A 19,266-nucleotide genomic window follows, 5' to 3' on the forward strand; every position below is an offset into this window, starting at 1 on the left:
CATTCCCACTCCACTCAACCTCCCAGTAACAGCGTCCACTCACACTCTCTCTACACAGAACCTGAGAGTAATAATCAAATCTGGATGACCAGGATACGACTGTAATGTTTCACTCCAGGTCACCACTTTGTTCTTCTCAGACAGATGGAGGTTTTTATTTACTGTTTTTGGATCCAGTGTGAACCGACTGCAATCTAGAAAGGAAACAATATAAACCAATTAACATAAAAGAGTGTGTATTATTATGTGGGTGGGGGTGGGGGGGTAGTGTGTGTGTGTGTTTGTAGGTGTGTATGCATGTTACTGTGTGTGTGGGTGTGTGTTTGTAAGTGTGAGTGTTATTATGTATGTGTGTGCATTACTGAGTGTGTGTGTTTGTAGGTGTGTATGTGTGTGTTCAAAGTCCTGCAGCGATGGGGAAATAAAAAAGTGACATGTTGAGGTTATTGCTGGAAGTCGTATTTCGGAACCAGCACGCAGGCGGCCTGTGTACAAGTGGTTGCTCCTCCTCAAATCTAAAGGCATCTAGAAAGTTCGGCAGCATCCCAGGCGACTGAGCAGCCCTATTTAGGAATCACACTGCTCACCCTTTACAGGGAAGGAACTAGAAAAAGGTGTTTCAAACATTGCCTGCCCTTTCACCACTAACTGGCCAGCATACCGCGGCTGGCAGTTAACCCTCTCAGTGGTCAGTTAAACAATAAAAGGAAAAAACTCTTTATCTGTGATGAACAGGCCCAAAACAAAACAAGGCACAGAAACTACTTAGAAGCATGCAAGACACCTGGTAGGTCCAAAAAGCCGAGGGGGTAAAGTGTTATGCTGACATTACGTTATGCTCTCCTCAGATTGTGCATTGATAGCACACATGGAGCCTGATCTCCAGCTAATTGTTGACCGCTTTGTTGATGCTTCCCACCTGTTTGGCTTGACCATCAGCCTAAGCAAAAGAGAGGTCCTCTACCAGCCTGCCCCCGGATGTAAGGCATCACTGCCAGTAATTACCATTGATGGGTCACAGCTCAAGCCAGTGAGTCACTTTAAGTATCTGGGAAGTGTTATCTCTGCAGATGCCTCCCTAGACCAGGAAATCACAGCGAGGATCCGCACAGCTGACATCATCGAGATCGATGGTTGACCAAGAGAGAGATAGATGTGTGTGTTATTATGAATGTGTGTATTACTATGTGTGTGTATTTGTAGGTGTGTGCATTACTATGAGTTTGTGTGTGCGCTAGGTGTGTTTGGTTGTAGGTGTGTTTTACTATGTTTCATGCAAGTCTGTGTTTATGTGTGTGTATGTTACTATGAAAGTGTGCGTTACTATGAGTGTGTGTTAATATGTGTAGAGGTGTGTGTGTGTGTGTGTGTTACTATGAGTGTGTGTGTGTGCCACCAGAGGTGTGTGTGTTACAATGTGTGTGTTACTATGAGTGTGTGTGTGTGCCACCAGAGGTGTGTGTGTTACAATGTGTGTGTTAATATGTGTAGAGGTGTGTGTGTGTTACTATGAGTGTGTGTATGTTTGTAAGTGTTACTATCTGGGTGTGTGTTATTATGTGTCTGCATTACTTTGATTGTGGGTGTTTGTATGTGTGTCACTATGAGTGTGTGTGTAAGAGAGTGCTTGTGTGTATGTAAATGTAAGTGTAACGTGTGAGTGTGTATGTAAGCTGAGAATATGTGTGTTACTGTCAGTGTGTGTGTGTGTTACTTTGAGTGTGTGTGAGTGTGTGTGAGTGTTTGTCAGCAGAGAGTATGTGTGTTACTATCAGTCTGTGTGCATTACTAAAAGTGTTTGTGTCCTTTTGTGTTACTATAAATGTGTGTCAGTGTATGTAGGTGTGTGTTTGTGTATGTGAATGTATGTTACTATTTGTTCACCAGATTTTTTTCATTTTTTTTTAAACAGACAGGTTTGTTCAATCACAAAAAAGTTTGAAATTATAAAAATTCCAGGACTGCCATGACATGTTTCTGTAAACTCTGTAAACTTTTGGCTGTAACTACAATGCTGTAAAAAATATATATTACTTTTACATTTAAAACATTTTGTGTTTACTTGGGTCTTTGTCTAACAACAATAGTATTAGATGATCTAAAGAAATTGAAGTATCGGGGAAGGGTGGGTGTAAATACTTTTTCACAGTGCAGTTCATGTTTGTGTGTTTGTGAGAAACTTACACTGTAGAAAATCTTCTCTGATTTCAGGTTCAGGAGGTGAAATAATAATAACTTCCTTCACTGCAGAAAAAGTTACAGTACAATCGCTAATCACAGTAAATTAATATTAACATCAGAAAGTGTTGTGGGCATCATTTACATTTACATTTTTGGCATTTAGCAGTTGCCTTTTATCTAAAGCGACTTACATTACAATTAAAGTATATCGTCTGAGCAATTGAGGGTTAAGGGCTTTGCTCAAGGGCCCAACAGTGGGAACCTGACAGTGGTGAGGCTTGAACCAGCGACCTTCTAATTACTAGTTCAATACCTTAACAACTAGGCTACAACTAGCCCTAGTCATGGTGGTGCAGCTAGTAAAGTGGGTGCTACACAGCAACATCTTGGGAACATTGGTTTGATCCTTACTTCTGGTCACAATCTGTGAGAAGTTTGGTATGTTCTCCCAGTGTTGATAAATGAATAAAGTGTTGTTAGATGTAAAAAGTTAATGTTAGTTGCATGTTTTGTTTGATATTTGAGTACCGAGCATGTTGGAGACGATCAAACATCGAGGGCTTTAACTCACCTTCATCTGGTATCTTCTCAAACTGCTCTTTCCAGAATTCTTTTACTTTCTTTCTCAGCTGAGATACAGACTCTGTAATTTCATCAAATGAGAGGAAAGGACTGATTGTGATGGTGGGTGATTCTGCAGATCCAGAAGGAGTCGAGAGAGACTGAAAACTCTACATCCAGATAAATAATGTTGTAACTGACAGAACTAAGTTACTCCTAAGCAATCAATGAGTTACAAAATAATAATAAACGGGGATTCTATCAGGGACAGTATGAAAGCAATATAAACGAAAGAAAAACAGAAAATACCTTTTGTTAGCGTTTATCTGGACAGGTATGGTACAAAGGATGGTAAACAGAAAGACTATATAATAGTAAACAAACAGACAAAATAAGCAAACAAAAGCAACAAATAAACACCACAAACCCCTCAAATAAGCAAATACCCCTAATTTCCCAACAGTCTTTAAAGAAGAATAAAGTCCATAGTCCTTGGATGAGGAGAATTGGCTGATCCCACCAGTTTAGCCGAGTGCTCTGAGATGTCAAGATGTAACTTGGATGCTAAGGCCACCTCCACAACCTCAAACATGCTGCATTCGTGCCCCATAAATAATCTCCTTGTACATAAGGGGGAAAACAATAATCCCTAAACACCAAGCTTTTAGCATTAACATGAGCATTTTAGTATTAGCATGAGTATGTTAGCATTAGCATGTTAGCATTAGCATAAGCATGTTAGCATTAGCATAAGCATGTTAGCAAAACATCAGAATAAGCATTTTAGCAAAAGCACCTTACCAACAAAAAGCTAAGGCAATAACATCCCCTTATAGCCAAATTACAATGAGCCTGAAACTCTGGGTTTCCCAAAAAGGAGATTTCAATAAGAGAGTGCTTGTGCCTAAAGGTCAACTCTCTACCTTTTCCTACCTGGCTTCCTCTACTTATATAAGGGACTTATATGACTGCTCCCTTCCACCCCTAGTGGATAGGAGGACTCCCCTCCCCCCATCTGGAGTAAAAATACTGATAACCTGGTTTCTAATACTGGTAACCAGATTGGTTACACCGTATCCAGATTCCCGACTTAATAAGTTGATTCACACAAGTCTCCTTTTTTTAAAAACACCACCATCGCTTTGTTCATGGAGAAGCTGAATAAATATTCTCACACCCTACCTGCTCTCCAACCGCTATCAGCACATCTTCTACTGTCACTCCACTCTCCGGTACACACCTGACGACATGCTGGAGTGTTTCCACACCGGCTCCGGAGGCCATAAATAAACTTAAATTACTGAACATATTTTCTGAACAACAAAGAAGTGTGTGTTCCCATAATTTAGCTTGTTTTATATATCTAGGAGTCTTCAAAGCTTAGAAGAGTTACTGGATCCTTCAGAATGTCCAGACAGATTGAACAACTGAACTCGTTCTGAGCTAGGGTTGGGCGGTATGACGATATTACCGTATACCGCGGTATTCAAAAATGGTGACGGTATTCAAAAATGGTGATTGTATTTTTTAAATGTGAAGCACCAACTTTCTGCTTCAGGTTTACCTTGAAAATGGGAGACTTTAGGACATGCGCGCATCCACAGTGAGGGAGGGGTGGGAGGGGTAGGCGGTTGGAGCTCGCTGATTGGCTGTAAGGTGTGTAAGCTGATAACACAGAAGCTGCGTCCGGAATCGCATACTTACTGTGTACGTACTAGACTGGAGGAAGTATGCACTACTCTGCCGGTTAAAAAGTACATACTTCCAGTACAGAAGTATGCAGTATGCACACAACACCGCTACGCACTACATCCGCCATCTTTCCAACGTCAATTGTGAATTTCCCCACTGTGGGACTAATAAAGGATTATCTTATAAGTGATGACGTGCGACGTGATGACGTAATAGGCTTGTTCGACTTAACCCGGCGCTGCGCAGACCGATCGCCGCCTGGCTGGGTACGGTGCATGCCGGTTAGTTTATTTTGTCCGACTTGCGTCGGCGCCACCGGCGCGTCACGATGACAGACTGGTTATAATCTCGCGAGAGCGGGGCGGCTGCAGGCGGCGGAACCGGTCGCTGCAGTTGCTCTCCATGGGCTGCGCTGCCTGAGAGACGGCTTGATGACGACAGAGCTTAATCCTCATTGGCTAGAAGCTCCGCTGAATCCTCTGGCGGTTGTTTCATTTCATTCTAAATCTCAGTTTATTTGTCTTAAAGACCCGATATGTGCGAAATACTATAACATGCTTTCTAGTAGCATGACAGTTTATTTTCGTACAAATTGCAACATATTTTATAATTATCATTCCATATCATGAAAAGACTCAAGTAGGTACCTGATATTTCTTTAATGTAACAGATCTTTTTATCTTGGTGTTTTTCTAGAACCTCTGATGGCTCTTGTCTTTCAATTTTATTATTATAAAGCAATCTGAATTGCTTTAATATTTTATATCTTAACTGTTTTTAATAACACTCTATCTATTACACTTTGTTTTATTTTTCATTCTTCCTTGTAAACTTTGTAAACATTTTAAAATATGCTACCTAAATAAAGCTGTGTGGATGAGCATGGTGTCATGTTTCTTTACAAGAACCAAGGCCAGAAGGTAAGCTGTTCTGGAAGAACAAAACAATCTTCAGAAGATGATTGTGTTAAGAGATTCATCTTCAATAAACCACAGCCACTATTCATCATCCATGCCTTAATAACTGATTTGTCAGTGCTTGAAGAAGCACAAAGTTCTACACAAGTGTACAATGTACTTATTAACCACATTATTCAGTAGTGACTCATACTGGACACATCGGTGAGCGTACTGAAGTTTACTGTTTAACAATGCATCTATAAAATACAGTGGCATGCGAACATGTGGGCACCCCGGTCACAATTACTGTTAACAGTTAAGCAAGTTGAAGATAAAATTATCTCCAAAAGGCATAAAGTTAAAGATGACACAAAACAATTTTTTTGTTATGTCTGAAATGCTGAAATGACCTCTAAATTCTGAGAGACTATAGAGGGGGACAACATCCTCTACAAAATGTTGTATTTTTGGAACAAGCCTAAAGAAGGATAAATGTGATTAAGTCCTTACGTAGACAAAATAATTATGTAGACAGTTTGGACTTTAAGCCACTTTGACACAATATAATTACAGTCTATTTACCATATACACAACCATAATGATTAAGGTCTGATTGAGTGCACTTTATAATTTCCATCTAATTATTTCTAGAACACTTTTACGTACATTGTTTATCATATTTACTAATTCTACCTTGAACAAACCGTATATTTGGAATTATGTATTCACACATTTTCATGTGAAATGTTTCAATAGACAGTCTTGAAAAATAGGTTACTTGGTTTAGGTCTATTAATTTAAATTGTTGTAGACAAATATTTAAATCTATTCAATAACATAAATATGTGTTTGATAACGTTTGTTAGAACTTTTCTTTTTCACCAATCTACAAGATAAATGAATGATGAGTAAAACTATATTTATTTACAGATTTTACAGAAACTTAGTTTGACACTTTATGGTCATCTATAGTCACCACTATGGATTTGAAAAACAAACGCTGGGTTTAACCTGCTCAATGATCAAGAATGTGTAGTTCGATTTCACGCAAAAGCAGAGCGATTTCTACTGCATTCACTTCATCAGCCACGTAGAACGCAAACGCCGCGAGATTCGCCACAGCTCACGTTTGTTGCAGGTGGCGACTGTCCGACTTGACGGCTTTCTTTTAACCTCTTCCCCCAACTGCAACCGGCAGCTCTCGCTGACCACCAAGGCGAGGCGCAGTTCATCTCGAACAAGCCTAATATCACAATGGTTACAGACTCATTACAAACTCCACTCGCCAAAATTTTGGATATTTATCGTGTTTTTGTTATTTATTCGTCTTTAAAAAATTTTTATTTTATTTATCTTACTTACACTTATGAACAGAGGACTCCGTTTTCCGCTATCTTTCTTGTTTCTTATTCCACTTCGAACGCCTACGCAGCTCCAGTTGCATTATGGGATACATTAACGGACCGCAAGTGTGCATCGCTTGCATACTCAAACATGGCTGCCCGATAAGTAGGTCATCCGGGTACCTCTCGCGTACCTCTTTGTGTATACTGTGTATTCGGACATACTAACCGCTCTCGCGTACACATTTCGCGTACTATTCAGTATGGAAGTATGCGATTCCGGACGCAGCCAGAGAGACGAGTGAAGAGCCACACTTAGCTGTGAGCTAACAAGCAGAAACTGAATAACGGCTCGTCTTTTAATTTCTCAAAATCAACATTTTTTATCAGTTCAACCGGAAATGAACACAAGCGCGTGAATGCACGGACATGTACTTATTTACTAAATATATCTTCAGTGTTAATCGAGCACAAGTGTTGAGAAAAAGGAGCAAACAGTAATAATAACGTTACGCCCAATCCGCTGTTCTGACTCTTGTCTGCCATAGATTTTCCTGCCTATGTAAGAACTATTTTTTCCTAAATAAAAGCGCTATATTAAGAAAAAAAGAACGTCTCAGGTACAACAGCTACACTGTGTTACTACTTTTTTTTTAAACACATGAACATTTGAGCTTCATTTGAACAGTACTGAGAGATGGAGCTTATACTGTATAACTAAACAAAAGAATGTTAAAAATTCAAGTTGTAAAACGTAATGAACAAAAATGGACATTTATTGTGAGGAAAAGGTTAGGACACCCCTGTAGCCCTCCAACCAGAACAATGGTGAAGTCAACTGATGGTTTATGAAGAATTTTTAATGCCTTGTGATTTCACAAACACACCGTAAGAGCTAAAAAAAATAAGATCAAAATACAACATACATTAATAATTCGAAGAAAATACAAATTATGCACTTTTAACTGTACAAATACATTTTTAATACAATACTGAAATAAAGCATTATTTAAATCATATTAAATAAAACTTAGGGACTTTAAATGCTAAAAAGCCTTACTTTCACTTTAAATTATATTTATGTTGCATGTCACATGAAATGAAACAAAACAAAATGTTTGCAAACAAATAAACTGTAATATCAGCCTACACAGGTACAATGACACACTCCCATAGCTAACATTAGCAAAGTGCTAACGCAGTAAAAAACGCTATTTATGCAATAACTTCAAACCGTAATCAACATATCTATTTATAATACAGAACAAAGAACGTATGGAAAAACCATGAATTAAACAGAAAATACCTTGTTCCCACTCTAGTTAGGGGCTAAATTTATAGGTTTTCTCTTTCTCCCACTCACAACTCTCTCGCTTCTTCCTCTGTGCCGTTCACCTGTTACGGTAGCTTCACAGAACCACTAGAGGTGCGGTGTCAAATTAAAAGCACTCTACAACTGTTCAAACTTCACATCTTTTACATAGTGTCAAAATAAGAACAACCTTTACAACCCCCACATTTATTACTATGTCTAAAATTAGATTCAGGTGCACCACATCAGCTGAAATGATTAGAGCATCGTTAGAGGACATTGGAGTTTAATTTAAACCTCAGACATCAGTTTGGTTTGCTCTTGATTGTTGAAGTGAGTGTTATCACCATGGTGAGATCTAATGAGCTCTCTGAGGCCTTCAGAAAGAAGGTTGTAGATGCATATCAGTCTGGGAAGGGATTTAAAACAATCTGAAATCTACGGAGCCCCTAAGGTGACGAGATGATTAAGTCGTGGTCACCACTTAATAAGGCGTGGGAACGAGATGATTAAGTCGTGGTCACCACTTAATAAGGCGTGGGAACGAGATGATTAAGTCGTGGTCACCACTTAATAAGGCGTGGGAACGAGATGATTAAGTCGTGGTCACCACTTAATAAGGCGTGGGAACGAGATGATTAAGTCGTGGTCACCACTTAATAAGGCGTGGGAACGAGATGATTAAGTCATGGTCACCACTTAATAAGGCGTGGGAACGAGATGATTAAGTCGTGGTCACCACTTAATAAGGCGTGGGAACGAGATAATTAAGTCGTAGTCGTGGTCACCACTTAATAAGGCATGGGAACGAGATAATTAAGTCGTGGTCACCACTTAATAAGGCGTGGGAACGAGATGATTAAGTCGTGGTCACCACTTAATAAGGCGTGGGAACGAGATGATTAAGTCGTGGTCACCACTTAATAAGGCATGGGAACGAGATGATTAAGTCGTGGTCACCACTTAATAAGGCGTGGGAACGAGATGATTAAGTCGTGGTTACCACTTAATAAGGCATGGGAACGAGATGATTAAGTTGTGGTCACCACTTAATAAGGCATGGGAACGAGATGATTAAGTCGTGGTCACCACTTAATAAGGCATGGGAACGAGATGATTAAGTCGTGGTCACCACTTAATAAGGTGATTATAGATGCAGCATAATAGTAATACTGCTCATGTCCACCAGAGACCGCCATTAACTTAATTCTGAATTGTGCACACTTACTCTGCCTGTGTAAAGAGAAAATACACACACACTTTTTACAGTAAAGCTGTTATTGCTCTATTTTGTTTTTCTTTATTTAATGATTTCGGTGAAGTCGAAAGCTTTTAAATCATTCGAGACATAATAAATGTAACAGTATAAATAATTATGAGATAAACATAATATATAATTATGAGTTGGGACTCAAGAGATGGGATCCTTCTGATCCCAGTATTAACACACACCGTACAGAAACTGTGTCCACACACTGTAGTTACTGATAGACAGACTGGACTGCTGAACTCTTCCTGTAATACTAAGATAAAAGACTCTTTTACTGTTTAATTGCACTAATACACACTGCAACACAAACACCATGAAACACAATCGTTTACAGCAGTTCAGACTTCCTAATACAGTTTAAAAATATCATGAGCTAAATGGGTGTTATAGAGAAAAATATTTAGCGGTTTATAACTGAATTAAGAAGAGATGCACACGACTATCAAGCAGAACTGATGTGTACAACTCTCTTGTAAAAAGCAAACCTATCTTATTTATTTATAAACACTGATTATGTTGATTGTTAAATGATAGTTAAGAGGCGTTTGATAAACTGACTCAGGACAAGGATTGTCTGCTAAAATTGTGTTTTATTAGTCCAGTGATTGGTGCACAATGTCCCAGCCCAAATAACCAAAATTAAGCAAAATAAATACATGAAATGGGAAAAAAAATAATCACTTCATAATCACTTAAGCAAATTTATACTATCTATCTATCTTTTAATTATAGTACACACAAATTCAGTCTGTATCCATGAACAGACCCTTTAAAATGGCTGAAGAGCTCATTAAATACAGGTAATTCCTAGTAAGTAGTTAAAGGAAGCAGCACAAAAGTAAAAATGGGCCACCATCTCTGTAATCAATACTGAAAAACTGTTAGAAATACTTAGACACTCCCCCTACTCAACTACTTGTTTTAAAAAGAAAGTCTTCACAGATGTATCACTGCCTCACATGAGATTCTAACAGCATCCACATAGTTTAATAAATGTCAACATTAAATGTGATCTGACAGTTTCACTTTTGATCCATTAACCTTAAACCCCGGGTAGAGGGGCTGAGTGAACTTGGTCTGAACTCTGTGGAGGAGCTTCATTGTATCAGAGACGCAGTAGTAGGACAGAGTTCCTGCTCTGTAATCCACATACACCCCTATTCTACAGGGAGTCGGCACTGGGCGGATTTCAGTCTCATTGTGATTGTGCCGGAAAACAAATAAGCCTGGAGAACAGTACAAATACCAGGACAGATTATTATATCCAAAATGAGACTGAAGATCTCCCTTCCTGCTGATGCTTTTATATGACACTGCTACATCAACACTACAATCCTCAGTCAGCTCAACCTCCCAGTAAGAGCGTCCACACACACTCTCTCTACACAGAACCTGGGGGAGATGATCAAATCTATCTGGATGATCAGGATACGACTGGTCTGTTCCACTACAGGTCACCACTTTGTTCTCCTCAGACAGACTGAGGTATTTATTTACTGTGTTTGGATCCAGAGTGAACCGACAGAAATCTGATGAAGAGAAACACAACATAAAGCAATTAACATAGAACAGTGTGTGTGTGTGTGTGTGGGTGTGTGTGTGTGTGTGTGTGTGTGTGTGTGTGTGTGTGTTTGTGTGTGTGTGTACGTGTAAGATGTCTGTGTAAGGTCCTGAGTCAGACACACCGACACACCAATAACACACACCGACACACACCAACACACCACTAACACACACCTACACACACCAACACAGCACTAACATACATCTACACACACCAACACAGCACTAACACACCAATAACACCACCTACACACAGACACACCACTAACACACATCTACACACACCAACACACCAATAACACACACCGACACACACCAACACACCAATAACACACACCTACACACACCGGCACACCAATAACACACACCTACACACACCGGCACACCAATAACACACACCTAAACACACCAACACACCACTAACACACACCTACAAATAGACACACAAATAACACCACCTACACACAGACACACCACTAACACACACTGACACACCACTAACACACACACCTACACATACAGACACACCACTAACACACCAATAAATCCACCTACACACAGACACACCACTAACACACACTGAAACACCACTAACACACACTGACACACCACCTACACACACTGACACACCACTAACACACACTGACACACCACTGACACACCACCTACACACGCTGACACACCACTAACACACACTGACACACCACTAACACACACACCTACACATACAGACACACCACTAACACACCAATAAATCCACCTACACACAGACACACCACTAACACACACTGAAACACCACTAACACACACTGACACACCACCTACACACACTGACACACCACTAACACACACACCTACACATACAGACACACCACTAACACACCAATAACACCACCTACACACAGACACACCACTAACACACACTGACACACCACTAACACACATTGACACACCACTGAAACACCACCTACACACACTGACACACCACTAACACACACTGACACACCACTAACACACACTGACACACCACCTACACACACTAACACACCAATAACACCACCTACACACAGACACACCACTAACACACACTGGCACACCACCTACACACACTGACACACCACCTACACACACCGACACACCACTAACACACACCGACACACCACTAACACACACTGACACACCACCTACACACACTGACACACCACCTACACACACTGACACACCACTAACACACGCCGACACACCACTAACACACTGACACACCAATAACACACCAATAACACCACCTACACACAGACACACCACTAACACACACTGACACACCACCTACACACCACCTACACATCACTAACACACACCGACACACCACCTACACACACAGACACACCACTAACACACACTGACACACCACCTACACACACTGACACACCACTAATACACACCGACACACCACCTACACACACCAACAAACAAATAACACACACTGACAGACCACCTACACACCACGAACACACCACTAACACACCACCTACACACTACTAACACACACACACCATTAACACATCCCTAACACACCACCTACACACATTTACACACACCGACACACCACTAACATACACTGACACACCACCTACACACCACTAACATACACTGACACACCACCTAAAAACCACCAACACACCACTAACATACACTGACACACCACCTACACACCACTAACACACACTGACACACCACCTGCACACCAATAACACACACTGACACACCACCTACACACCAATAACACACACTGACAAACCAACACACACTGACACACAACCTACACACCACTAAAACACACTGACACACCACCTACACACCAATAACACACACTGACACACCACCTACACACCACTAAAACACACCAACACACCACAAACACACACTGACACACCACCTACACACCACTAACACACACTGACACACCACCTACACACCACTAACACACACTGACACACCACTAACACACACTGACACACCACCGACACACCAACAACACACACTGACACACCACCTACACACCAAAAACACACTGACACACCACCTACACACCACTAAAAAACACCAACACACCACTAACACACAGACACACCAACAACACACACTGACACACCACCTACACACCAATAACACACACTGACACACCACTAACACACACTGACACACCACCTACACACCACTAACACACACTGACACACCACCTACACACCACTAAAAAACACTGACACACCACCTACACACCAATAACACACACTGACACACCACCTACACACCAAAAACACACACTGACACACCACCTACACACCACTAACACACACTGACACACCACCTACACACCAATAACACACACTCACACCACCTACACACCACTGACACACCACCTACAGACCAATAAAACACACTGACACACCACCTACACACCATTAAAACACACTGACACACCACCTACACACCACTAACACACACTGACACACCACCTACACACCAATAACACACACTCACACCACCTACACACCACTGACACACCACCTACACACCATTAAAACACACTGACACCACCTACACACCATTAAAACACACCGACACACCACCTACACACCAATAACACACACTGACACACCACTAACACACACTGACACACCACCTACACACCACTAAAACATACTGACACACCACCTACACACCATTAAAACACACTGACACACCACCTACACTCAAAAAACACACCACCTACACACCACTAGCACACACTGACACACCACCTACACACCACTAACACACTGACACACCACCTACACACCACTAACACACACTGACACACCACCTACACACCACCTACACACCACTAAAACACACCGACACACCACCTACACACCAATAACACACCACCTACACACCATTAAAACACACAGACACACCACCTACACACCACTAACACACCACTAACACACCACTAACACACACTGACACCACCTACACACCACTAACACACACTGACACCACCTACACACCACTAACACACACTGACACACCACCTACACACCACTAACACACAGACACATCACCTACACACCACTAACACACACAGACACACCACCTACACACCACTAACACACACTGACACACCACCTACACACCACTAACACACACAGACACACCACCTACACACCACTAACACACTGACACACCACCTACACACCACTAACACACACTGACACACCACCTACACACCACCTACACACCACTAACATACACTGACACACCACCTACACACCACTAAAACACACCGACACACCACCTACACACCAATAACACACCAATAACACACCACCTACACACCATTAAAACACACAGACACACCACCTACACACCACCTACACACCACTAACACACCACTAACACACCACTAACACACACTGACACCACCTACACACCACTAACACACACTGACACACCACCTACACACCACTAACACACACTGACATACCACCTACACACCACTAACACACAGACACATCACCTACACACCACTAACACACACAGACACACCACCTACACACCACTAACACACACTGACACACCACTAACACACACAGACACACCACCTACACACCAATAACATACACTGAAACACTAACACACACTGACACACCACCTACACACCACTAACACACACTGACACACCACTAACACACACTGACACACCACCTACACACCACTAACACACACTGACACACCACTAACACACCACTAACACACCACTAACACACAGACACACCACCTACACACCACTAACACACACTGACACACCACTAACACACCACTAACACACAGACACACCACCTACACACCACTAACACACACAGACACACCACCTACACACCACTAACACACACTGACACACCACTAACACACACAGACACACCACCTACACACCACTAACACACACAGACACACCACTAACACACACAGACACACCACCTACACACCACTAACACACACAGACACACCACCTACACACCACTAACAGACACTGAAACACTAACACACACTGACACACCACCTACACACCACTGACACACACTGACACACCACCTACACACCACTGACACACCACCTACACACCACTAACACACACACACACCACCAACACACTGACACACCACCTACACACCACCTACACACCACTAAAACACACCAACACCCCACCTACACACCACTAACACACACTGACACACCACCGACACACCAACAACACACACTGACACACCACCTACACACCAAAAACACACTGACACACCACCTACACACCACTAAAAAACACCAACACACCACTAACACACACTGACACACCACCAACACACCAACAACACACACTGACACACCACCTACACACCAATAACACACACTGACACACCACTAACACACACTGACACACCACCTACACACCACTAAAAAACACCGACACACCACCTACACACCACTAACACACCACTGACACACCACCTACAAACCACTAACACACACTGACACACCACCTACACACCAATGACACACACTGACACACCACCTACACACCAAAAACACACACTGACACACCACCTACACACCACTAACACACACAGACACACCACCTACACACCACTAACACACTGACACACCACCTACACACCACTAAAACACACCAACACCCCACCTACACACCACTAACACACACTGACACACCACCGACACACCACCGACACACCAACAACACACACTGACACACCACCTACACACCAAAAACACACTGACACACCACCTACACACCACTAAAAAACACCAACACACCACTAACACACACTGACACACCACCAACACACCAACAACACACACTGACACACCACCTACACACCAATAACACACACTGACACACCACTAACACACACTGACACACCACCTACACACCACTAAAAAACACCGACACACCACCTACACACCACTAACACACCACTGACACACCACCTACAAACCACTAACACACACTGACACACCACCTACACACCAATGACACACACTGACACACCACCTACACACCAAAAACACACACTGACACACCACCTACACACCACTAACACACACAGACACACCACCTACACACCACTAACACACTGACACACCAACTACACACCACTAAAACACACCAACACCCCACCTACACACCACTAACACACACTGACACACCACCGACACACCAACAACACACACTGACACACCACCTACACACCAAAAACACACTGACACACCACCTACACACCACTAAAAAACACCAACACACCACTAACACACACTGACACACCACCAACACACCAACAACACACACTGACACCACCTACACACCAATAACACACACTGACACACCACTAACACACACTGAAACACCACCTACACACCACTAAAACACACCGACACACCACCTACACACCAATAACACACCACTGACACACCACCTACAAACCACTAACACACACTGACACACCACCTACACACCAATAACACACACTGACACACCACCCACACACCAAAAACACACACTGACACACCACCTACACACCACTAACACACACTGACACACCACCTACACACCAATAACACACACTGACACACCACCTACAGACCAATAACACACCACCTACACACCATTAAAACACACTGACACACCACCTACACACCATTAAAACACACTGACACACCACCTACACACCAAAAACACACACTGACACACCACCTACACACCAAAAACACACACTGACACACCACTAACACACACTGACACACCACCTACACACCACTAAAACATACTGACACACCACCTACACACCATTAAAACACACTGACACACCACCTACACTCAAAAAACACACCACCTACACACCACTAGCACACACTGACACACCACCTACACACCACTAACACACTGACACACCACCTACACACCACTAAAACACACCAACACCCCACCTACACACCACTAACATACACTGACACACCACCTACACACCACTAACACACACTGACACACCACCTACACACACTGACACACCACCTACACACCACTAACATACACTGACACACCACCTACACACCACTAACACACACTGAAACACCACCTACACACCACTAAAACACACCGACACACCACCTACACACCAATAACACACCACCTACACACCATTAAAACACACAGACACACCACTAACACACCAACTACACACCACTAACACACACTGACACCACCTACACACCACTAACACACACTGACACACCACCTACACACCACTAACACACACAGACACATCACCTACACACCACTAACACACACAGACACATCACCTACACACCACTAACACACACTGACACACCACCTACACACCACTAACACACACAGACACACCACCTACACACCACTAACATACACTGACACACCACCTACACACCACTGACACACACTGACACACCACTAACACACACTGACACACCACCTACACACCACTAACACACACACACACCACCAACACACTGACACACCACCTACACACCACCTACACACCACTAAAACACACCAACACCCCACCTACACACCACTAACACACACTGACACACCACCGACACACCAACAACACACACTGACACACCACCTACACACCAAAAACACACTGACACACCACCTACACACCACTAAAAAACACCAACACACCACTAACACACACTGACACACCACCAACACACCAACAACACACACTGACACCACCTACACACCAATAACACACACTGACACACCACCTACACACCACTAACACACACAGACACACCACCTACACACCACTAACACACTGACACACCACCTACACACCACTAACACACACTGACACACCACCTACACACCACCTACACACCACTAACATACACTGACACACCACCTACACACCACTAAAACACACCGACACACCACCTACACACCAATAACACACCAATAACACACCACCTACACACCATTAAAACACACAGACACACCACCTACACACCACCTACACACCACTAACACACCACTAACACACCACTAACACACACTGACACCACCTACACACCACTAACACACACTGACACACCACCTACACACCACTAACACACACTGACATACCACCTACACACCACTAACACACAGACACATCACCTACACACCACTAACACACACAGACACACCACCTACACACCACTAACACACACTGACACACCACTAACACACACAGACACACCACCTACACACCAATAACATACACTGAAACACTAACACACACTGACACACCACCTACACACCACTAACACACACTGACACACCACTAACACACACTGACACACCACCTACACACCACTAACACACACTGACACACCACTAACACACCACTAACACACCACTAACACACAGACACACCACCTACACACCACTAACACACACTGACACACCACTAACACACCACTAACACACAGACACACCACCTACACACCACTAACACACACAGACACACCACCTACACACCACTAACACACACTGACACACCACTAACACACACAGACACACCACCTACACACCACTAACACACACAGACACACCACTAACACACACAGACACACCACCTACACACCACTAACACACACAGACACACCACCTACACACCACTAACAGACACTGAAACACTAACACACACTGACACACCACCTACACACCACTGACACACACTGACACACCACCTACACACCACTGACACACCACCTACACACCACTAACACACACACACACCACCAACACACTGACACACCACCTACACACCACCTACACACCACTAAAACACACCAACACCCCACCTACACACCACTAACACACACTGACACACCACCGACACACCAACAACACACACTGACACACCACCTACACACCAAAAACACACTGACACACCACCTACACACCACTAAAAAACACCAACACACCACTAACACACACTGACACACCACCAACACACCAACAACACACACTGACACACCACCTACACACCAATAACACACACTGACACACCACTAACACACACTGACACACCACCTACACACCACTAAAAAACACCGACACACCACCTACACACCACTAACACACCACTGACACACCACCTACAAACCACTAACACACACTGACACACCACCTACACACCAATGACACACACTGACACACCACCTACACACCAAAAACACACACTGACACACCACCTACACACCACTAACACACACAGACACACCACCTACACACCACTAACACACTGACACACCACCTACACACCACTAAAACACACCAACACCCCACCTACACACCACTAACAC

The 19,266-nt window shown here is 43.1% G+C and overlaps 1 protein-coding gene and 2 long non-coding RNA genes across 3 annotated transcripts in view; all 3 read right to left on the minus strand.

Annotated features, from left to right (window-relative positions):
- On the minus strand, nucleotides 1–2,937 carry LOC134312500 (uncharacterized). The gene is made up of 3 exons (XR_010011559.1): nucleotides 2,753–2,937; nucleotides 2,185–2,244; nucleotides 1–194 (listed from the first exon to the last, which is right to left on the minus strand). It is a non-coding gene; the product is annotated as an uncharacterized LOC134312500 (long non-coding RNA).
- A 3,298-nt stretch (nucleotides 2,938–6,235) lies between these two features.
- LOC134312498 (uncharacterized) lies at nucleotides 6,236–6,948 on the minus strand. Its single transcript, XR_010011557.1, has 2 exons — nucleotides 6,696–6,948; nucleotides 6,236–6,576 (listed from the first exon to the last, which is right to left on the minus strand). It is a non-coding gene; the product is annotated as an uncharacterized LOC134312498 (long non-coding RNA).
- A 2,880-nt stretch (nucleotides 6,949–9,828) lies between these two features.
- The window catches only part of LOC134311996 (uncharacterized), a 103,448-nt gene continuing 94,010 nt past the window's right edge, over nucleotides 9,829–19,266 (minus strand). The window contains exon 15 of the mRNA XM_062993645.1: nucleotides 9,829–10,787. Within this exon, the coding sequence (XP_062849715.1) occupies nucleotides 10,261–10,787 (527 nt within the window). The 3' untranslated portion in view covers nucleotides 9,829–10,260. The remainder of the gene's footprint in view (nucleotides 10,788–19,266) is intronic.

Source organism: Trichomycterus rosablanca, chromosome 4 (assembly GCF_030014385.1).
Source record: "Trichomycterus rosablanca isolate fTriRos1 chromosome 4, fTriRos1.hap1, whole genome shotgun sequence".
Taxonomy (NCBI): Eukaryota; Metazoa; Chordata; class Actinopteri; order Siluriformes; family Trichomycteridae; genus Trichomycterus; species Trichomycterus rosablanca.